Source organism: Sorex fumeus, unplaced genomic scaffold, assembly GCF_029834395.1.
Source record: "Sorex fumeus unplaced genomic scaffold, SorFum_2.1 ptg000122l, whole genome shotgun sequence".
NCBI classification, from domain to species: domain Eukaryota; kingdom Metazoa; phylum Chordata; class Mammalia; order Eulipotyphla; family Soricidae; genus Sorex; species Sorex fumeus.
The window spans coordinates 13,060,536-13,084,183 of record NW_026606179.1 but is presented as its reverse complement, the minus strand read 5'-3'; the positions used below and the strand labels follow the sequence as shown (position 1 = coordinate 13,084,183).

Genomic DNA, 23,648 nt, shown 5'->3' with positions numbered 1-23,648 from the left:
CCCCCCCCCTCACCCGCACGGAATTCAGCTCCTACGAATTCTGAGGAATTAATGCCGGCCGCTGAGGCCACCACGTGGGCCTTCCCGTGGGGCGCGAAGCGCCTCCATGTTTGGCTCAGGATTGGCTGGATACGCCGTCACGTGATCCGGCACGAGCCGGCTGCCTAGGCGACCCACGAGATCCTCGTGGTTCCTGGCGCCGCCGGCCGGCTTTACCGCCGCGGAGGAGACACTGCGCAGGTGCGGGCCCTGGCGCAGGCGCAGACGACGCTGGGGCGCGCGGGCGGCGGCGGCGGCGGCAGCGGTTGGAGGCCGGGCGGTTTGCGTGAGCGGGACCGAGCAGAGGCCGAGCGACCCGGCGCCATGGTGGAGAAGGAAGAGACGGGCGGCGGCATCAGCGAGGAGGAGGCGGCGCAGTATGATCGGCAGATACGCCTCTGGGGCTTGGAGGCCCAGAAACGGTCAGGGCCGGCGCGGCTGCGTGGCCGCTGAGGGGCTCGGCTCGGGGGGCGTCTGGTCTGAGGCGGCCCGAGGGACACCGGAGGGTCCCGGGGGAAGACGGGCGGCGGGAATGAGGCCCCGTTCCGGGGTGGGGGGCTCCTCAGAGGCGTGGAGGTGTGGCTTTGGGGGTGTTTGTAGGAACCGCGCTGAGGCAGTGGAGTCCGGTGGGCGTGCGGCTCAGGGGTCCTGAGGGACCAGGACTCGAACGGAGGGTCGGAGGAGCCATGCGAACGGGCTTCGGTCGGACTGCGGGCTTGGGGCGCGGGGAGGACCGGCGAGGCTCGAAAGGGGGCGAGGCTCATTCATTCTTCGCGGGCCTCTGGGGAGGCGGGTCACCCCGGCGAGCCCCAAGCTGCGGAACTCGGGGCTCCTGAGGTGCGGGGCTAGTGGGCCTCACGGGAAGTACGGGGGGGGGTCATGTCAAGTCTCAGGGGGTCTGGAGGGCCTAGGAGTGCCGGGCGGCTGCGAGGGTCAGGTCTGGGGGAGGGGGTGGCGGGAGGCAACTCCAGGGGGGCGGCTCTTGTGAAAGTATCCGGGGAGCCGGGGGTGTGATGTGATTGGGTTTCTCTCTCTCTCTCTCTCTCTCTTTTTCTTTTTGGGTCACGCCCGCAATGCACAGGGGTTACTCCTGGCTCTGCACTCAGGAATTGTCCCTGGTGGTGCTCGGGGGACCATATGGGATGCTGGGAATCGAACCCGGGTCGGCTGCATGCAAGGCAAACACCCTACCTGCTGTGCTATCGCGCCAGCCCCTGGGCTTTACTTATGGTTAATTTTTCGGTTTTGTTTTGGGGCCACCCAGCAGTGCTTGGGGCTTACTCCTCGCTCTGTGCTTAGGGGACCGTGTTGGGTGCTGGGGATGGAACCCATCTGGAGCGTCTGCATGGCAAGCGCCCTTAACGCTGTACTATGACTCCGACCCCCTTCTGTGAAATCTCTCTTTTATTTTTCTTCTGGGTTTTTCGACCATATCCGGCGATGTTCCGGAGTTACTTCTGACTCTGCACACAGGGATCACTTCTGACAGTGCTGAGGGACCATATGGGATTCCCAGGATCCAATCCAGATCGGCTCTGCCTAAAAAAAAATTTTTTTAGGGGCTGGTGCGATAGCAACAACGGGTAAGGGCATTTGCCTTGCAGGAGGCCAACCCGGGTTTGATTCCCAACATCCCATATGGTCCCCCGAGAATCACCAGAAGTAATTTCCTGAGTGCAGAGCCAGGAGTAACCCCTGTGCATCGCCAGGTGTGACCCAAAAAGGGAACAAAAATTTTTTAAAGGTTCCTTCTGGAGAACAAAGTGATGTAGGCAGAGGTGGCAAATAAGGCCCTAGATAGAATCCCAAGAATCTGCTTTTGCACTCTCCCCTGAAAAAGGAAAAAAAAAAGTGTTTGCAGGGGCAGGAGCAGTAGTACAGCAGTAGGGCATTTGCCTTGCATGAGGCAGACCCAGGTTCGATCCCTGGCATCCCATATGGTCCACTGAGCACTACCAGGAATTATTTGATCAGTGCCCAAAAAACCAAAAAGAAAAAATCTGGAACATAAATTGGGGTGACATGAGTTAGAGAAGGGGTCAAATAAGTCATCCAGGTGTCTTCTGGAGGCTGTGGCAGGGGGAACTGTGAGAGGTAGAATGCTGAAGAATGCAAAGATGGCTCCAGGGTTTTGGCCTTAGTAACTGAATAATGGTATGGCCATTGACTAAGATGGGGAAGTGCAGAGTAAGGGGGTATTAGGAGTTGATTCTTCACCCAGCGAACTGTGGATGTCTTGTTCGCCCTCCAGTGGGGATGTTTCTTGTACCCTCCAATACTGACTCCAGGGTGGTGAGGGTGCCGGGCTCTGGGGCTTACAGCATTCTGCTTTTATTTTTTTGGGGGGGGGTCATACCCGGCAACACACAGGGATTACTCCTGGCTCTGCACTCAGGAGTTACTCCTGGCATTGCTCAGGGGACCATATGGGATGCTGGGAATTGAACCCGGGTCGGCCGCGTGCAAGGCAAACGCCCTACCTGTACCCACTGTGCTATCTCTCCAGCCCTGGCTTACAGCATTCTGGCTATGGCTTGATCCCTGACTCTGATGATGGATCATGGTTCTCAGAATTGGAGGAGGAAATAACCATATATAAAAGGACCTTCAGCATAGCCTGGGGGTGCGGTTGAAAAATGAGGTGGCACTAGGGAAATAGCTCAAAGGGTTGGCCGGCATGTCTGGTTTGAATTTGAGTCTCCAGGTTGGATTCCTAGTACCTCATGGCCCCTTGGACATTCCTGGTACCCCTAAGCATGTAGGCCTGAGCAATGAACCCTCAGACAGGCGCAGGCAGTCCTAGTATCACTACACTGGAAGTGGCTCCTCTGCTCCCCCTTGCTCTCCAGCACTGCTGAAGAGATCAGACAGAAAACTTGGTGCCCTCATGCAGTCTTTTTTTCTTTTTTTTTCTTTTTGGGTCATACCTGGCAATGCACACGGGTTACTACTGGCTTTGCACTTAGGAGTTACTCCTGGCAGTGCTCAGGGGACCATATGGGATGCTGGGAATCGAACCTGGGTCGGCTGCGTGCAAGGCAAATGCCCTGTCCGCTGTGCTATCTCTCCAGCCCCAAGTTTTTTGTTTTTATTTTTTTGGACCACACCTAGTTGTGCTTCGGGCTTGCTCCTGGCTCTGTGCTCAGGGATCACTCTTGGCAAGCTTTGGGGACCTGATTGGATGGCGGGGGTTGAATCAGTTGCAGACTATGTGCAAGGCAAACCTGTTGCTTGCTTTATTTTTTTTTTTAAATTTCAGTTGTTTTTGGCTTTTTTGGGCCATACCCAGTGATGCACAGGGGTTTATTCCTGGCACTACATTCAGGAATTACTCCTGGTGGTGCTTGGGGGACCATACGGGATGCTGGGGATCAAACCCAGTTCGGCCATGTGCAAGGTAAATGCCCTACCTGCTGTACTATTGCTCCATCCCTTCCTTACCTGCTTGTTATTGCTCTGGTCCACAGTCGTTTAAGCTTCTTGAAATTACTTGCCAGCATTTAAAATTCTAGAGAACATGTTCTCCCTTGAATACTTATCTCCTTGCTTGTCTTTGTTTCTTTGCTTTCCTGTTTCTGTTCTGGAGAAACCTGGTTTTTTCTTTGAGCTCATACTTTTCTCTTACACTTGGCTTATATCTTTCTAAATTAGATTAATCAAGTTTCTTGTTTCACCAAAATTAAATAAATGAAGAAAATAAAATTCTAGAGAGCACACCATGTTTAGGGCAATTTGAACTCCAGAGGGAATGTCTACTTTATTTAAAGAAATAATAGCATCAAGGGGCCGGAGTGATAGTACAGCAGATAGGGTGCTTGCCTTGCACATGGCCAACCTGGGTTCGATCCCTGGACCCACCATAATGCCCCCAAATACCTCCAGGAATGATTCCTGAGTGTAGAGCTAGAACTCAGTCCTGAGCACCATTTAGGTATGGTCCCAAAACAACAACAACAAAATAAATGACATAGATCCATAAGGCCAAGGCACTATGCACAGAAGCTTTTAAATTGTGACTTTTTTGTGCTGTCAGTTGACCCAGTGTAATTCTTGAGTGTGGAGCCAGGAGTAACCCCTAAGCATCACTGGGTGTGACCTAAAAAGACAGAATGAAATAAACGAAAACCCAGAGACTGATTAACTGAAAATAGCTTGTAAGCTCTGGCCAGGTGGCTAGTTCAAAAAGAAAGATTCTAGGGACCAGAGGACCAGAGCCATAGTACTGTGAGGAAGGTGCTTGCCTTGCACACTGGCACTCTGCCAACCTGGGTTCAACCTCTGGTGGTACCCTGTATGGTCCCTTGAGCCCACCAGGAGTAACCCCTGAGCATTGCTGGGTGTGGCCCAGAAACATGCAAACAAAAACAATGTAAGGTTTTTTTTTTTTTTTTTTTTTTTTGCTTTTTTGGGTCACACCTGGCGATGCTCAGGGGTTACTCCTGGTTTGCATTCAGTAATTACTCCTGGCGGTGTTCAGGAGACCATATGGAATGCTGGGGATCGAACCCGGGTTAGCTATATGCAAGGCATGCGCTCTACCTGCTGTACTATTGCTTTGTCTAGGGTTTTTTTTTTTTTCCCTTTTTGGGTCACACCCGGTGATGCACAGGGGTTACTCCTGGTTCATACTCTCAGGAATTACTCCTGGCAGTGCTCGGGGGACCATATGGGATGCTGGGAATCGAACCCAGGTTGGTCGTGTGCAAGGCAAATGCCCTACCCGCTGTGCTATTGCTCCAGCCTCCTTTTTTTTTAACTTTTTTTTTTTTTTGGAGGATTTTTAGGTATGGAGGGAGAGAGAGTGAGAGTAACGTACTCAAGAGAGAACATGGGCTTCTCCATGGGCGGAGAGAGCCCCTACACACATCCTAGCATTAGACATGAAAGTACACATCTCAAGAGGGGAGACGCAGGCGACACGTGTGCTAAGCCCACATGTGCTCGGCCACGTGGGCGCAAGCAGCACATGGGCTAAGGCAGCATATGCGCACCTTTTTTTTGACTTTTTAATTGAATCACTGTGAGATAGACTCTTACAAAGCTATTCATGATTGTATTCTAGTCATACAGTATTCCAATACCCATCCCTCCACCAGTGTACATTTCCCATTGCCAGTGTCCCCAGGTTTCCTCCTATCACCTCCCCACCCCTCTATCTCCTGCCTGCCTGTGTGGCAGGCGCTTTTCTTCTCTCTCTCTCTGTCTCGCTCCCTCTTTCTGTCTCCCCCTCCCCCTCCTTTTTTGGGCACTGTGGTTTGCAATATTGATACTGAGAGGTTATCAAGAATATCCCTTTACCTACTTTTTTTTTTTCTTTTTTGGGTCACACCTGGCGATGCACAGGGGTTACTCCTGGCGATGCACTCAGGAGTTACTCCTGGCAGTACTCAGGGAACCATATGGGATGCTGGGAATCAAACCCTGGTTGGCTGCGTGCAAGGCAAATGCCCTACCCGCTATGCTATCTCTCCAGCCCCCCCCCCCCCCCCGCCTTTACCTACTTTTAACACTCAGTTCTTGTCCAGCGTGATCATTCCCAGCTATTACTGTTATACTGGTTTCTTCTCTATCTTACCTACACTCAACCTCACACATACTTGTGGTTAGATCCAACCATTGACCAGTCCTCCTAACTCCTGTCTTCCCTGGCCCTGGATATGTTTTCTACTACACACACACACCCACACAACACTGTCACTGTCACTATCCTCCCGTTGTTCATTGATTAGCTCGAGCAGACCCAGTAACATTGTGAGACCTGTTAACACACACACACACACACATATATATACTATATATCACAAATGAATGCAGTCATTCTGTATTTGTCCCTCTCCTGACTCATTTCACTCAGCATGGTACTGTCCATGGTCCATGTCCATTCATTTGTAGGCAAATTTCATGACTTCATTTTTGCTAACAGCTACATAGTACTCCATTGTATAGATGTGCCATGATTTCTTTATCCATTCGTCTATTCTTGGACACTCAGGTTGTTTCCAGATTCTGGCTATGGTGAATAGTGCTGCAATGAACATTGGAGTGCAGGTGGTGTTTCTGCTGTGTGTTTTTGGCCCCCCTGGGTATATTCCCAGAAGTAGTATTGCTGGGTCAAATGGAAGCTCAGCTTCTAGTTTTTTCAGAAATGGCCCTGTTGTTTTTGAAAAAGCCTGGACCAGTTCGCATTTCTACCAATAATGGAGAGATCCCCCACATGCACACCAACACTGGTTGCTTTTGTTCTTTTGGGTGTGTGCCAGTTTCTGTGGTGTGAGATATTTCTCATTGTTTTGATCTGCATCTCCCTGATGATTAGTGATAAAGAGCATTTTTTCATGTGCCTTTTGACCATTCGAATTTCTTCTTTGAGAAAGTTTCTGTTCATTTCATTGCCCCATTTTCTTAAGGGATTGGATTTTTTGTGGGTGTGTCACACCCGGTGATGCTCGGGTTACTCCTGGCCATGCTTAGGGGACCTCTTGGGATGCTGGGGGTTGAACCTGGGATGGCCGTGTGCAAGGCAAACAAAAGCCTTACCTGTACTGTTGCTTCAGCCCAGGATTGGATGTTTTTTTCTTGTAGAGTTCAACCAGTGCCTTGTATATCTTTGATATTAAACCCCTTATCAGAAGGATATTGGGTGAATATCGTTTCCCATTCCATAGACTGTCTTTGTATCCTGGGCACCCGTTTCTTTTGAAGTGCAGAAGCTTCTTAATTTAAGATTGTACCCTTTGTTTATTTTTGCTTCCACTTGCTTGGTCAGTGGCGTTTCATCTTTGAAGATACCTTTAGCTTCAATATCGTAGAGGGTTTTGCTGACCTTTTCTTTAATGTACCTTATGGATTCTTGTCTGATGTTGAGGTCTTTAATCCATTTTGATCTGACTTCTGTGCATGGTGGTAGGTAGAGGTCTGAGCCCGTTTTTTTTTTCTTTCTTTTTTTTTTTTTACATGTAGCTTTCCAGCAATGAAAGTTTTATAGAACACTTCTCCCAAGTGGTAGAGCCAGGCTGGAAGTGCCACATTATATGTATTATTAGATGACTGTATTATTAGGTGACTGTTTTTCCCTCTTTGCTTTGGGGCCATACCTGGCTGTGGTCATTGTTCTGATTCTTTTTTAATGAGAAGTTGGGGGGGGGCAATGTTATTGCTGTGTCTCCTCCACCACCCTATATTTGGTTCCCTTAGGGTAAGTTTCTGGCTTTTTTCCTTTGAAAAAATCAAAAGGTGAGGGAGCCCAGGAGAGTCCAGGATAGAGGGCCAGCCTTGCAGCTGTGAGGTGTGCGTTCTATCTCTGGTACCACCTCATGTGCCCAAGTGCAGTCTGTGTATGTCTCTTGGTGCCACAATAAAGATTTCAGTCTGGTGCACCTCAGCCCGGGGTGTGCAATGACAGTAGCCAAAAGTGGTGAGCACCCCAACTCTGAGTGTGTCCTCCCAACAAGCAGGGAAGGGAAGCAGGAAGATGGGAGAAAAGTAAAAAGTGCAGCCATCCTTCTGTAGTTTGTTTTTGTTATGGAGCCACACCCAGCAGCTCAGGCGTCTGGCTATGTGCTCAGGGATCATTCCTGGTGGTGCCCAGGGGACCATAGTGGTGCTAGTGTTTGAACTCAATGGTATGTGTGCAAGGCAAACACCTCTCCACCTTATTATTCCTCCAGCCCTGGGCACCCTGTTCTCTGCAAAGTATGGGCAGCTGTTTTCAAAGAATTGGTATTCTTCTAAGATGAATGGGTTTCTTCCCACGTCCCACTCCTGGGATGATGCTGTGAAACTATGATAAGGGATTTACTCTTTATTTTTTTTGGTGAGGGGGTGGGGTGGGGTGGGGGGGTGTTTGGCCACAACCGGTGATGTTTAGAATTTACTCTTGCTGGCTCTGCACTCAGGAAATATTCCTGGTGGTAAAACCAAAGAGGGTTGGGTGAGGGGGAAGAAGAGGAGGGAGAGACGTTATTTTCTATTCTTTTTGGGGGTGGGATGGAGGGTGGGGAATATATGGTACCAGGGTTTGAATCTGAGCCTCCTGAACCCAAAATATATAACTATTGAGCTATCTCTTTGGTCCTGCTCTTTATTTTTTGACTTTGGGGCTTCAGCTGTGCTGTGTTTACTCTTGGCTCTGTGCTCAGGGATTGAACCCATGTCAGCCACTTGCAAGACAAGCACCTTATTCACTCTTATTTCTCCAACCCCTTTGTTATTTAGTTGTTATTTAGTCTTTGTTATTTGGTTGTTGTTATTACTTTGACTTTGGGGCCACACCCAGCTGTGCCTAGGGTTTGCACCTGCTTCTTTGCTCAACAGTCTCCTGGCAGGGGGACCAATCTGCTGGGGATTGAACCTGAGTCTGGCACATACCAAGTGAGTATCTTCCCTGCTGCCCTGTGTCTGCAGCCCCCTTGGTGAGTATTAAGGTCAGCATTCTCATTTCCTGCCCCGCCCTTCGTTATTATGATGATGTGGTGGTGGTACCAGGAATCACACCCTTGCCTGGCTGAGATGCTCATAGGAGTCACACCCTGGCTATGATGGCCAGAAATGACTGGCAGTGCCGGGGAGCAGGACTGCAGAGCTGTCAGGGACCTGCTAACACATGTGACCGCGGGCCTTTCTTTGGACCACATACCTTGCAGTGTTTGTGTGCTACTGCTGGCACAGTGCTCTCAGTGGTGCTCAGGATTGTGCAGTTCTGGGGATGCAACCCAGGCTCCTGCATACAAAGATTGTGCTCTAGCCCATTGAACCATCAAACTATTTCCTTGGCCGCAGCATGGGGTATTTGAGCCATGCTTCTCAGGCCGGTGCTCTGCGCCATTGTCTCATCTCTGTCTCTGCTTGTGTGTTGTTAACCCTGTCCACAATTCCCCCCCCCCGCAGTGAGATGCAGTTGTCTGTAGAAAGACTCAGGTCTGTTAGTCCCTGCTGGGCAGTGGGAGGGAAACAGACCCAAATGTGGGTATTGCGGGGGGGGGGGGTGTATCTGGGAAATCCTGTTAGTCTTCTCTCTACCCATGCTCCCTGTTACCCTTATTCTTTGGTCTTTTCAGTGAAGAAAATCCAAAATCAGCCAGTTTCCATTAAACATATCTTTACTAATTACTTGTCACTGCAATCATTTTTAGAGGTCTCTTCATGTTCTCCCTGCTGCTGGTAATTGTTGGGAATGGACTTTTTTCAAAAATAAGCAAATTCATCGGCCAGTGGAATTGGAGTTGACGTGGAACTGTTCTTAGCTCTTACCAAGTCTCTGAGAAGAATATATTGTGGCGGAAATATTAATGGGTTTGATTGCAGGGTGCTGCCTGTATGATCCTGATGGGCTTTCATGATATATGATGTCAACTCTCATTTCCTTATTTAAATCTGAAAGATTCCTGATTTAGAACCACTTCTGTTTCAAGTGATTTCAGAGAAGTTTTAGTGGACCAGAGATGCTTCTGTCAGACTTTTGAGTGAAGTCTGCCACCTTGTGGGAGCCCAGCCTCTAACCACTCCTTTTGTATATGGGCCGCACCTGGTGGTGCTCAGGGCTTACTCCTGGTTTTGTACTCAGGGACACACCTAGTGGAACTCTGGGACCCCTGTTGGATGCCAGGGATCAAACCTGGATCGGAGAGGTGAAAGGCCACTGCTTTACCTGCTGTACTCTCTCCGACCCCTTATATCTTTTTTTATTTTTAATTTTTTCTTTGCTTTTTGGGTCATACCCGGCAGTGCTCAGGGTTGTTCCTGGCTCTGCACTCATAAATTACTTCTGGTGGTGCTTGGGGGACCATGTGCGATGCTGGGGATTGGACCTGGTCAGCCGCGTGCAAGGCAAATGCCCTTCCCGCTATACTATCACTTCGGCCTCTGTCTCTTAAATTTTTATTTTTTAAGTTGATCTCACCAGGGGTTTCAGTTTCAGTGTTCACACATCTGACTGTGGTGTAGCTGGAAATCAATCCTGGATTCAGGGATTAGAGACTGAAGCTGCAAATTCAAATAGAGCTATCAGGAGTGACCCTGAATACAGCCAGGTGTGGCTCCACCCCACCCCGCCATTAAATAGCGGAGTCATCAGGACCAGGCTTAGCATATGTGGCAGTGGCAGTGGCATGGGGATTGAATCAGGACTATGTTTGAAAGTGCCCTAAACCCCTCAGCGATTCTCCAAACCCCAACCGGTTTTGAAGGGGCGCAGGAGATCCCATTCCACCTTATCCAGGAGAGGAGTGTGCTTCACCTTTCAGTCACATACCTGGATTGTTCTGTGCCGTTTGTTTTCTTTTTGGGCCACACATGGTAGTGCTCAGGGCTTACTTCTGGCTTTGCGCTCAGGAATCACAACGTATACAAGAGAAGTACCTTCCCCGCTGTGCCCTCAGTGGCCCTGGATGGTTTGGTTCCTTGCTGATCTGGCGGATTTTCCTCTGCTCTGTCGCTCATGGTGTGTTTCCCTTCCAGACTGCGAGCCTCCCGAGTGCTGCTGGTGGGGTTGAAAGGACTCGGGGCTGAAATTGCCAAGAACCTCATCCTGGCTGGAGTGAAAGGGCTGACCCTGCTGGACCCTGAGCAGGTGAGACGATCATCTTCCCATCCCACCCCTCCGCAGCCTTGGGGAATTGTTGTGGAGCTGGAGTCTCTGAAGGCAGCGCCCCGACATCCTGAAGGTCTGGAGCTCCACTTTCCTCTTGAGCTTGCTGAGAGAGGTGTTCTACAGCTCCCTAGGAGGAGGCTTGGGGGCCTGAGGAGGATGCTTCCGGGCATTTTGGGGTTTGTAGTGATGTGCAGCTTTTACTCACAGCGATTCTGAGGTGATGGACCAGAGCGATCCTACGGTGGGTAGGACACTTGGCTTGTACGTGGCTGACCACCCCATATGGTCCCCTGAGCTCTGCCAGGAGTGATCCCTGATTGTAGAGCCAGGAATCAGCCCTGAACACAGCTGGGTATGGCCCCAAAATTAACAAAACTGAGCCGAGGCTTAGGAAATGAATAAACACATTTAAGCAAATGGGCTCTTCTGATAGAAAAATAAGAGTTCCAGAGTGACAAAATGGTTCTTTGTCTCTATTCTCATGCTTCAATGAAATTGTAACTTTTACAGAAAAGTTATTTGTCTTTTCCCCTGGGTTTTGTTTTTGGATGGTATTTTTACTCTATTAAATATGTGTGTGTGTGTGTGTGTGTGTGTGTGTGTATTTTTCCCTTAAACTGTGATGTACAAAGTTCATAATACAGTTATTCTAAATGTTTTATACTCCAACACCAGTTTTTTTTTTTAACAACAGTTTTTAAAACTTTAAAAATTCACTTTGTTACATATTACAGGAGGAAGAAAAATTTGGAACTATATTATTAAATTTTACTACAACATGAAAATGAGGTTTGATCTACTTAATATTGTTGTACTTTTTATTTTCTTTGCTTTTTGGGTCACACCTGACTATGCACAGGGGTTACTCCTGGCTCTGCACTCAGCAGTGCTAGGGACCGTATGGGATGCTGGGAATCGAACCCGGGTTGGCCACGTGCAAGGCAAACGTCCTACCCGCTATGCTATCGCTCCAGCCCCCGTTGTACATTTTTTTAATTAAAAAATGTTATTGAGGGGCTTTTTAATTAAAAAATGTTATTGCACGCGGCCAACCCAGGTCCGATTTCCAGCATCCCATACGGTCCCCTGAGCACCGCCAGGGGTAACTCCTGAGTCCAGAGCCAGGAGTAACCCCTGTGCATTGCCAGGTGTGACCCAAAAAGCAAAAAAAAAAAAAAAAGTTATTGAGTCACCTATAGTTGTAAATTAATTTTTGAGCTATACCCAGTTGTTGCTCCTGTAGGTGCTTTGGGACGGGGACCAGGTGGTGCTAGGGATGGACTTTTGCTTGTAAAGCATGTGCACTGGCCCTTTGAGTTCTCTGCTTAACCCCATAAATTGATTCATTTTTATTGTTGTTTCGGTTTTGGGTCAGACCCAGCTGTGTTCAGGCCTTATTCCTAGCTCTGCACTCCTAGATCACTCCTGGCAGTGCTCAAGGGACCATATGGTATGTTGGGGATTGAACCCAGATTAACCTCGTTCAAGGCAAGCACCTTGCCTGCTGTATTATTGCACTGGCCCCTGTATTGTGTGCGTGTGTGCGTGTGTGTTTGCACTGTATCAGTAGTATTCAGGAATCACTCATGGTGATGCTGGAAATCGAACCTGGGTCCACCATATGCAAGGCAAGTCCCCTACTAGCTGTGCTGTTGCTCCAGCCCCTTGATTTTAAAACTTGTAAGCAAAGAGAATTCTTGGCCAGGGAGACAGCTTGGAGGGTTGAAGTGCATGTTTTGCCCCAATGTCACATAGTCCCCAGAACACCACGTTGGGTATGACGTGACCTAAATACTTTGAAATGAAAAAGACAAAAAGATATTTTGGCAAAGGAGCTGCCAGGTTATTAAGAATCTGAGTGCAATCAGCTTGGACATTTCACAGCCATAGTGCCCCCTCGAGGCAGGGGTACCCCATCCAGAAGAAGGTTCGTGGTGAAGGGAGTAAGAGCAGAGGGGTGGTTCCTAAACTGGGAGCCCCTTGGCAGGGAAAAAATGAACCCGCAGTGGGCAGGTGATTTCCTCACCATCTAGATTGGGAGATGATTGTGTTACTCTGAGGAGTGTGTGATGTGGTTCCAGTCACCACATCAGTACTGTGATAAAGGCCATCTCATGGAGTGAGCAGACTGATAATCATCCCTTCGTCTTTCTTGGTTTTTTTTGGGGGGGGGGGTCACACCTGGCAATGCTCTGGGTTTACTCCTGCCTCTGCACTCAGAGGTACTCTTGTCAGTGCTTGGAGGACCATATGGGATGCTGGAAATAGAACCTGGATCGGCCGTGTGCAAGGCAAATGCCCTATTTGCTGTACTATCACTCCAGCCTCCTTTCCTCTTTCTTAATTTCGTTCCCCTGTGAGGCTGAACTTGGCTCTTGGTTCTGAATTCACTTTAGAAAGCATAGAAATTTTTCAGGTGAATCTAGCAGGAAGCTTGAAAACCTTATCATCATGCTTCTCAGTTTAGTCACTAAAGTCAGCCTGACTCCCAGTGCAGACATTTAATAATTTCTAAGAACTCTGAGGGGGTGACTCTGAGGTGGCCCCCCCACCACCCCCAGGCACCCTGTAAAAACTTTCCCTGGATGACATTGTTGCATATTGCAAAGGTTTTGGAAGCTTTGGACTTACGCAGACTTGGTACAAATACCATCCTCTTCTTTCTTTATTAGCAGTGAAACAGATTTTATTTGGAGGATTTTTAAGGTGTGGAGGGGGAGAGAGAGTAACGTACTCCAGAGAGAACCCAGGCTTCTCCAAGGACGGAGAGAGAGCCCCTACACATATCCTAGCGTTAGGCACGAAAGCACGAAAATACCCATCTCAGGAGGGGAGATGCGGGTGACACATGTGCTCAGGCACCACATGTGCTCGGCCACGTGGGCGTAAGCACACATGGGCTTGGGCAGCATATATGCACCCAAATACCATCTTCTTAAACTGGACAATGAACTTTCCACTCAGAGACTCAGTTTTCTGATCTGTAAAATAAGGATGTTAGGGTCCGATGTATTAGCACAGCGGGAATGTCATTTGCATTGCATGCAGCTGGCCCAGATTCGATCCCTGGTATCCCATATGATCCCCCAAGAACTGCCAGGAATAATCTCTTTTTTCTTTTTTTCTTTTTGGGTCACACCCAGTGATGCTCAGGGGTTACTTCTGGCTCTGCATTCAGGAATTACTTCTGGCAGTGCGGGGGGAACCATATGGGATGCCAAGGATTTAACCCAGGTCGGCCACGTGCATGGCAAATGCCCTACCTGCTGTACTATCACTCTGGCCCCAGGAGTAATTTCTGAGCACTTGCAGAGCCAGGAGTAAGCCCTGTGCATCGTTGTGTGACCCAAAAAGCTAAAGATCAAAAACCAAAAATCAAGGGTGTTTGTGTCAGGTTCTTTTTTTTGTTTTGTTTTGTTTTTACTGTGAATGATATTGGAGGATTTTTAAGGTGTGGAGGGGGAGAAAGTGAGAGAGTAACTACTCAAGGGAGAACACAGGCTTCTCCAAGGGTGGAGAGAGAGCCCCTACACACATCCTAACGTTAGACACGAAAGCATGAAAGTACACATCTCGACGGGAGATGCGGGTGACACATGTGCTCGGGCACCACATGTGCTCCACCACGTGATCACAGGCAGCACGTGGGCTCAGGCAGCATACGCACCTGTGTCAGGTTCTTGCTATGTGTTTGGGGCTGGGAGTGGGCGTGGGCCATACCTGGCAATGCTTACTCCTGGCTTTGTGCTCAGGAATCACTCCAGGCTGTGCTTTTGGTCTTGGGCAACCATTTGCAGTGCTGGGAATTGAATCAGAGTTGGCTACCACAGAGGAGGAAGTGCCTTAACACTCGTATGGTATCTCTGGCTCCAGCTCATTTTATTTCGCTTCCTTTGGCTCCTGTCTGCTCCCCTGAAGTATGCTGTTTTCTTATGTTTCACCCCAGAAATGAGAGCAGCTGTCTACCTGAGCCAGGTTGTAGTAGGGAGAAATGACTTGGAGTTTTGAACCAAGCTGAATCTTGCTAAGTAGAGGTTTTTCTAGTTACGGGGCTGTGTTCCAGTCAGGGAACATTATAGCAGTGGTCCAGAACAGCAACGTAAAAATGGGGGCTGGAGATAGTACGGCCGGTAGAGTGCTTGTCTTGCATGTGGCTGACCTGGTTTCGATTCCCGGCATTCGATAGGTCCCCTGAGCCCACCGGGAGGGCTCCCTGAGCACAGAGACAAGAAGAAGCCCTGAGTATTGCTGGGTATGGTACAAAAACCAAAACAAAACCCAAAAACCACTCTCATAGTGACTGTTTTACTTAATTTTTAGTTTCTGGGGGCCACACCTGGCAGTGCTCAGACTTGTTCTTGGCTCTTTGCTCAGGAATTGTTTGTGGTGGGACTTGGGGGATGCTGGGGATTGAGCCTGGGTTGGCCATCTGTGAGGCATGCACCCTACCTGCTGTACTCTCTCTCCAGCCCCCAATTTGCTGTTTTTAGATAGTGAAGCCCACAAGAGTTGGGGTGGCAATCTTAAGGTCAAGGCGCGGGTCGTGAATGGACTTGCTAGAAAGCCCCGCTATAAGCCTGTACTTCATCCTATAGGTGCTGAAGATTCAGAGTTGTGTCAGTGGGGGAGGGGAGCTTGGTTAATTTGGGGTTATCCGTAAATCACTGGGTGGCAGAAGATGCCCGCAGAAGGGCTCGAGACATAGTATAGGGATTCAGGTGCTTTCCTTTTATGCTGCCGACCTGGTTCCATCCCTGGCATCATGTATAGTTTCCCGAGCAACACAGAGTGTCATTGACATCCCCAGCCCTGTCCGCAGCCCTATGCCCCCTGAAAATAAATATACCACAGGAAAGTAACCACTTGGAAGGTATTAATAGTTTCAAGGCATGATAGAAAGTACTGAGTTGGGGGGAGGGAAAAAAAGAAAAAAGAAAGTACTGAGTAATGTAATGAATTGTACTGGTGAACATAAATTTGGGAGTGAGGAAACATAAATGCTAACATTGGTGGATTGTATGTGTGGTAGAAGGGAAGAACGTAACTGCAGTAGCTAGTGGTGGCTCAACAGACTTGCCTGGACTCTCAGGTTTATTTCTGGGCCTGAGACAGTATAAGCGGTTAAGGCGCATACATTGCATGTGGCAGTGCCAGGTTCCTTCCCTGGTACCTCACATGCTTCTCTGAGCCCCTTCAGGTGGGCTCACTGAACACAGCATGAGTAAGCTCTGAGCACCACTGGATGTGGCCCCAAAGCCTAAACAAGTTGGGGCTGGAGAGATACTACAGCAGGGAGGATGTTTGCCTTGCATGCAAACTGGGTTCAATCAAACGGGCTGGAGCGATAGCACAGCAGGTAGGGCCTTGCACATGGCCGACCCGGGTTCGATTCCCAGCATCCCATATGGTTCCCCGAGCACTGCCAGGAGTCATTCCTGAGCACATGAGCCAAAAGTAACCCCTGTTCATCGCCGGGTGTGACACAAAAAGCAAAAAAACAAAAAACAAAACCTCAACAACCCAAAACCTAAATAAGAAAAATTAGGGGGCTGGAGCTAATTTAATACTTAATATCCACTATCCACTATTAATTTAATAGTGGGTAGGGTATTGTGGCTGACCTGGGTTCAACCTGTAATACCTCGTATGATTCTTCAAATCTACCAAGATTGTTTCCTGAGTGCAGAGCCTGGAATAAGCCTTGAGCACTGCTGAGTGTGCCCCCCAAAAAAAAAAAAAAACAAAAAAAGAGATGAACTTGTAAGGATCTCCTTTTGTGCTCACAACTCAGAGGTATAGGGATTATGCTTCCTATTTTTTCTTTGTGTGCTTGTATTTTTTTTTTTATGTAGGTGTACTGCTATTTATTCAGCCATTGATTAGCTAATTGAATTGGGCATGAACTCCACCTTACTTTTTTTTTCATTTTTTATAATTTTATTTATTGAATCACTGTGAGAGCAGTTACAAAGCTTTCAGGTTTAAGTCTCGGTCATACAATGAAACACACGTACCTTCACCAGTGTCCATTCTCCACCCCCAAAACCCCCAGTATACCCCCATCTCACACCCTCCCCCTACCTTTGGGCAGATGATGTCCACATTACTCTCTCTCTACTTTGATCACATTCAATATTTTGACTCCAGAGCCACCATTATTATTTGGGATTTTACCCCAACACTTAGATATGCTGAAAAGTCAGCCGTAAACAATTTGTTTTCTATTGCTGGTTATGAATAACATATGATGTCACATGGCTGCAGTAGTGGCCGTGTGATTTTGAAATTTCAAAATTTTAACACTTAAATCTGGAGGGACTTCTGCCAAAACCTGCTGGGTTCCGTATTTGTTCCTGAGTCTCTGGGATCATGGCTGTTAAACAGCTTGATCAGGAGCCAGAAAGGCTGTTCATGGGCGGCGACTCAGGGTCTCATTGGGACAGGAAAAGGCTGGCTCCACCCCCATCCCATGTGGCCCCGTGTGTCTCGTCACTGAGGGCCCAAACCTGTCTGTCCAGTGGCCTCTGGAGGATGGCGGCCACCGAGCTGCCAAGGGGGAATAGGTGGAGGGACAACACCCTTTCCCCCCCTGGGGTGGCCCCCGGGACACATCTGGCAGCGCTCAGAGCTTATTCCTTTCCCTGTACTCAGGAATCACAGGAATCACTTGGCGGTTCTTGGAGACCATATGGGGTACCAGAGGTTGAAAAAGGCAAGCCCCTCTTGCTATACTATTGTTCCAGCCCCAATCCTTTCTATTTTGTGCATACGGAAAATTGAGAAATGAGGCGCTGGCCTGCCTGAACTCACAGCAGTTGGTGGGATCACCAGGAATCTGACTCCAGGTGGCTGCTGCCAAAGGAAACCCGAAGATTTGAACACGAAGTGTTCTTTTATTCCATTGCCTTGGTGGCTAGTGACAGCTTTGTCACTAATCAGTAGATGTTGTCTCCTGGTAAGCGCACCATCTCATACAGGAGTCAAATATGAATGGGAAACCCCAAAGAAGTTAACTACTCTTCATAATTTAATATAAGACTTGGTACAGGCCTAGAGAGAAAACTCAGTGTGCTGAGTGCATATGTATGAGATTTCTGGATTTCATCCCTGTCACCACATGGTCCCCTGGGCTCTACCAGGAGTTCTCCCTGAGCACTAAGCTGGAGCAACCTCACAGTGCCAGGTGTGAACCTGGATCCCTGAGAAGCAAAAACAACCTAAGGCTTTGATGAAACTCTCTCTCTCTCTCTCTCTCTCTCTCTCTCTCTCTCTCTCTCAAGCAGCTTGGGAGAGAAACATCAGATTTTGGTTCAAGCATTAAGTTTGTTTAGGAGCTATGAAAAATGGAAAAAGTAAGTGATCCTGAGATAGAATTTTGGGGAAAATACCTTAGATGCTCCATAGAGCTGGGCTGGATAGACGCAGTAGCACTTTAGCACTGTCCTCCCATTGTTCGCTGATTTGCTGGAGTGGGCATAAGTAACATCTCCATTGTGAGACTTGTTACTGTTTTTGGCATACTGAATACACCAAGGGGAGCTTGCAGGCTCTACTGTGTGGGCATGATACTCTGGGTAGCTTGCTGTGCTCTCTGAGAGGGATGGAGAAATCGAATCCGGGCCGGCCGTGTGCAAGGCAAACGCCCTACCCGCTGTGCTCCAGACCGGATAGACACAGTACAAGGGTTAAATGGCTTGTTTGCAGCCAAATCTGGTTTAGTCCTTGATACCAAGTGTGATCCCCCGAGTACCTCCACGAGTGACCTCTGGCCAGATCCAGGAGTAAATCCTGAACACCTTTTAATATGGCCCCAAAACAAAGCCAGGAGCTCGTAGCCAGGGTACTACAACAGGGTAAGGTGCTGGCATTGCACTTGGTTGATCAAGGCCCCATCCCAGGTACCCCATTTGTGGTTCCCAGAGCCAGCCAGGAATGATTCCTAAATGCAGAGTCAGGAGTGGACCCAGAACAAAGCAAAAAGAGTAATATTGGAGTGATTAGTAAATTCTGTTTTGCTTTGTTTTGCCATACCGTAATGTGATCCTAACCCAGTGGTGCTGAGGGACCATAAGCAGTGCCAGACCATAACCAAACTGGATCAGCCAGGTGGAAAACTAGCAGGGCCCTGTGCTATCTCTTTGCTCAGCTGTTGGAAACCAAGTGGGAAAAGAAGCCAGCAAGCATGGACTTTTCTGTTTGGAGTGAATTAGCTTTCTAAACACAAGGGGGTGCTCTTTAGCCATCTGAGCCCAGAAAAAAAAGACGGTTCAGTATTCCTGTTCTGGTGCCTTGGAAGTAAAGAATCTAGGAGGTCTGCATCAGGCCAATGTCTGCGGGAACAGTAAATATAATTAGATGGTAGACATTTCAGTTATATGAAATGAAAATTTTGTGGGTTTTGATATGTGCTCCCCGTTTCTTCCCCTCCCATTTCCCCGTTCAAATAATAAAGATAAAAATGATTCCTAGGTATCTCCAGAAGACCCTGGAGCTCAGTTCCTGATCCGGACTGGGTCTGTTGGCCGGAACAGAGCAGAAGCCTCTTTGGAGCGAGCTCAGAATCTTAACCCCATGGTGGATGTGAAGGCGGACACCGAGAACATAGAAAAGAAACCTGAGTCATTCTTCACTCAGTTTGATGCCGTAAGTTTGTAAAATCTACTGTGGGAACTCAGTTAATTAAAGCTCTTAGTTATGTGTCCACTAATTCCACTAGAGCATTATACTTTGAGGTCCCAAGTTTTCAGCAGAGCAGAATGGGCTGTTCTGCTGTTAGGCTCAGCATGTCGCCCCAATGGGCTGTTCTGTTTGTTAGGCTCAGCATGTCGCCCCAGTGGGCTGCCTCGTACGTTGCCTTAGTAGGGTGAACACATGGACAGGCAGACCCCGTCTGTTTGATCTGCTGATTCTGTTTGTCACTTGCTGTCTGGTGGTTTTTTGGGGCATATGTTCCCCTAGGTCAGGTTTCATCATCGATGTTTTTTCTTCTAGAATCTTTCTTTGCACATAGCCTTGATACATTTTTATTATACTTTTATTCCAAATGTTTTCTTCCCCAAACTTAACAAGTTGGTGACTGGCTTCTGTAGCAGAGACATTTTTGGTTCCAAATACCAAACTACAGCTTGTGTTTTGTCTTAAGAAAGAGCCCACCTGATCTCAGTCTGTCTGTCTCTTTTATATAGCCACTTTGACCAGGTTGCCATGGATAACTAGACAGAATCATGGTAGTTCTAGCCTGAATGAGGCAGAGACAGCCTCATTTGTTTCCTTGCCAGGTCTCTGCAAAGGTGGGAGGGTAAGTTTCGTTGTCTGTGACCTTTTAGACCTGGCTCCCTATAACCTGGGGAAAGCTTGACCCATGCTGGCCATCTGTGAAATAGTCACAGTTGATGGGCTTGGTTTTTTAATTTTACTTTTTTTTTTTTGTTTGTTTTTTTGGGCCATACCCGGTGATGCTCAAGGCTTATTCCTGGCAGTGCTTGGGGGACCATATGGAATGTCAGGGATCAAACCTGGGTAACCCAGGTCGGCCACAAGCAGGGCATGTGCCTTAACTTGCTGTGCTGTCTCTCCAGTTGATCTACATGGTTTTTACATATGAAGGGAGAAGTTTGAATTTGGGTTAGGAAGTTTGCTATTCACATTGTTATGTCTTATGTGCATCTGTTCAAATTTGGGCTTGGAATGATGGATCATCTGTGCATTTTTTCCCCCTTTAATTCATTCTGTTTTGTAACTCCAGGTACTCACATTCTCCATTTGAACATGCCTTTCCTTTTTTTTTTTTTTTAAATAGTAACCACATTTGGTTTATTTTGGGTGTTCAATTAGAAAGGTTCGTTAGAACTGAAGTGTGGGGGCCAGTTGCTTATATAATTAATTCTAGCCTCTATATGGGCGAATAACTGTCTTATGGACCATATTTGACTGGTCCGTGTAGGTTTTGTACTTATTTTAATTTTATAGGCTTCAATGGTTGTTTTTAATTTATTCTTGTTTTTGGCTTTTTGAGTCACACCTGGCAATGCTCAGGGGTTACTCCTGGCTCTGCACTCATGAATTACTACGGGCATTGCTCGAGGGACCCTACGGGATGGAACCCTGGTCGTCCTTTGGGATGGAGCTCTGGTTGGCCTTGTGCAAGGCAAATGTCCTCCCCACAGTACTATTGCTCCAGTCCCCTGGTGGTTGTATTTTTGTTTTTGTTTTTGGGCCAACACCTGGGGGAGCTCAAGGGCTACTCCTGACTTTGCATTCAGGAATTACTCCTGGTGGGCTTGGGGAACCCTATAGGATGCTGGGGACCAAACCCTGATTGGCCATGTGGAAGGCAAGAGTTCTACCAGCTATACTATGTACATACATAGTAGTATCTATGACTATGTACTGCACTATTTGTATACTATCTACTATGTACCCTGGCCCCCTGTAGGCATTTGACTTTCTAACCTTTTATGTTTGTGCTCATGTTTTCCCATGCAACTTTTGAATGGCAGTAGATACATCCATTCTTCAGTAACCATTCTGCCAGGCAAAAGCAGAGATCTGCCCAGTGGGAATGCCCCTTTTTTTAATTAATTTTTTTTTAAAAATTGCTTTTTGGATAACAACTGGCAATGCTTAGGAATTATTCCTGGCTCTGCACTCAGGAATTACTCCTGGCAGTGCTCAGGGACCATATGGGATACCGGGAATCCAACCTGGGTTGGCGGTGTGCAAGGCAAACACGATACCCACTGTACTATTACTCCAGCCCCAGTGGGAATGTACTTTTGTGGTGATTTCTGCTATTTTTCTCCCTCTCACTCGCTTTTTCCTCTGTTGTGGTGCCACCTGGTAAGGTGGGGCAGTGCCTGGGATGGAAACCAGGGCCTCATGTAGATATAGGTGCTCTGCCGCTAAGCCTCCTCACTGGGCCCTCCCCTACGGCTTCCTGTGTTGAGAAGGAAGCAAGTTCACTCCTAAGTGATAAGAAAGCTTTTCTTGAAAACGTTGTATGCAGCAAAATGTAGCTATTTTTCATATCTCTCCTTACTGGATCATAACCTGAACACCTTAGCAGCACTGAGAAAGAATTCTACAGAGGGGGTTGGAGCGATAGCACAGCAGGTAGAGGGCGTTTGCTTTGCATGCGGCCGACCCTGGTTCGATTCCTAGCATTCCATATGGTCCCCCGAGCACCACCAGGAATAATTCCTGAGTGTATGTGCCAGGGGTCATCTCTGTTCATCTCCGGGTGTGACCCAGAAAAGAAGTAAAAAAATAAAAAAGAAAGAATTTCACAGAGGGTAACTTTGTTAATTGTTTTAAGTCTGAATGGAAGGTCACTTGGTTTATAACCTTTTTTGTCTTTAAATTCATATAGAGTTTTCACTTAAACAAAACAAAAAATCTCTACAGGACTTACATATCTCTTAACATACTATTCAAAATAGATGGGGGAAGAAGAAAAAAATAGATGGGCGGAAATGCCCTCTTGGTTAATGGGTCACTTGAAAAAATTGGGTTTGTTTTCCAACATGGCTCTTTCAGATTTTATTAGGTTTAATACTTTAGAAAACATGTAAATGCTAGATCATTACTGTCATTTGCTTTTCAGGAACAGTGTAGAATGTGGCTTTTATATGGTATTGGATTAAGGGAAGCATTCATTGAATGACCTGTTTTTCAGCGGAACATATTTTGTTCAAGATGAAGAATGTAAGGATCTTGTAATTTACATTTTCGATTTGCTGAAACCTGCAATTTTTTTCCGTCTTTCCTTCTTCTGACATAGGCTCCCAAGAACCTGTTGGACCAGTTTGAAATGGGCATTAGACATGCTCAGAGAGACTATTCATTAAGATTTATTTATTTAGACAGCAGGGCAGTGATTCATAGTAAGCCAAGTTCACACCAACCCTTTTCTTTCTGCAGGTATGTCTAACTTGCTGCTCCAGGGATGTCATAGTTAAAGTTGACCAGATCTGCCATAAAAACAGCATCAAGTTCTTCACAGGAGATGTTTTTGGCTACCATGGATACACATTTGCCAATCTTGGAGAGCATGAATTTGTAGAGTAAGTGTTGGGAGAGGTGGGAGAACAGAGCATTTTCAAAATATACTTTTGTTTCCTCCTTTTGTTTTTGCAGCTTTGGGGATCAAACTCAGGACCTTATATATGGTGAGGTATGTGCTATTGCACTGAGATGCGTCTCTGGCACGAAATGTAATTTGTTCTCTCCTAGGAAATGAATTGTTTAAGGAGAGTATATTGCTTTAGTACTTAGAAGAGTTGGCAATGGGGCTGGAGAGATAATCTAGTGGGTAAGGTGCTTGCCTTGCAAACAGTTGACCCAGGTTTGATTCTTGGCATCCCATATGGTCCCCTGAGCACTGCCAGGAGTGATTCCTGAGTACAGAGCCAGGATTAGCTGCTGAGGATCTCTGGGTGTGGCCCCAAAACAAAAAACCAGAACAGTTGGGAACTGATTGTCATTTCCACTGATATATAAGTTATGTTTGTTCATTTTATTTTTTATTTTTATTGTTTAAAAAGGGTATGTGTGTGTGTGTGTGTCTGTGTCTGTGTCTGTGTCTGTCTGTCTGTCTGTCTGTTCATATTAGAGACAGTTGGCATTTGCTTTCCAATGTAATGGCCTATGGGCTGGAGCGATAGCACAGTGGGTAGGGCATTTGTCTTGCACACGGCTCACCCGTGTCCAATTCCCAGCATCCCATATGTTCCCCTGAGCACCGCTGGGAGTGATTCCTGAGTACAGAGCCAGGAGTAACCCCTGTGCATTGCCAGGTGTGACCCAAAGAGAAAGAAAAAAAAGTGATGACCCAGTCTATAGTGTAAAGGGAGCTGAGTCCCAGACCAGTCAGCACGTCCTGTGGATACTCAGTGCCAACTTTGCCCACTTCAGGAGTGAAACCACCCATTCAGGCAGAGCTTGCTTTGGATTGTTGGGGTTTTGAAGAGGTGGGTTTTTTTTTGGTTGTTGTTGTTGTTGTTGTTGTTGTTCAAGGATAGTG

General features: G+C 47.5%; 1 protein-coding gene across 1 annotated transcript in view; it reads left to right on the top strand.

The window, feature by feature from the left end:
* The first annotated feature begins 286 nt into the window (after positions 1 to 286).
* Positions 287 to 23,648, top strand: part of SAE1 (SUMO1 activating enzyme subunit 1) — a 66,647-nt gene continuing 43,285 nt past the window's right edge. The window contains exons 1-4 of the mRNA XM_056136009.1: positions 287 to 461; positions 10,495 to 10,606; positions 19,097 to 19,270; positions 22,547 to 22,689. Of these exons, the coding sequence (XP_055991984.1) occupies positions 364 to 461; positions 10,495 to 10,606; positions 19,097 to 19,270; positions 22,547 to 22,689 (527 nt within the window). The 5' untranslated portion in view covers positions 287 to 363. The remainder of the gene's footprint in view (positions 462 to 10,494; positions 10,607 to 19,096; positions 19,271 to 22,546; positions 22,690 to 23,648) is intronic.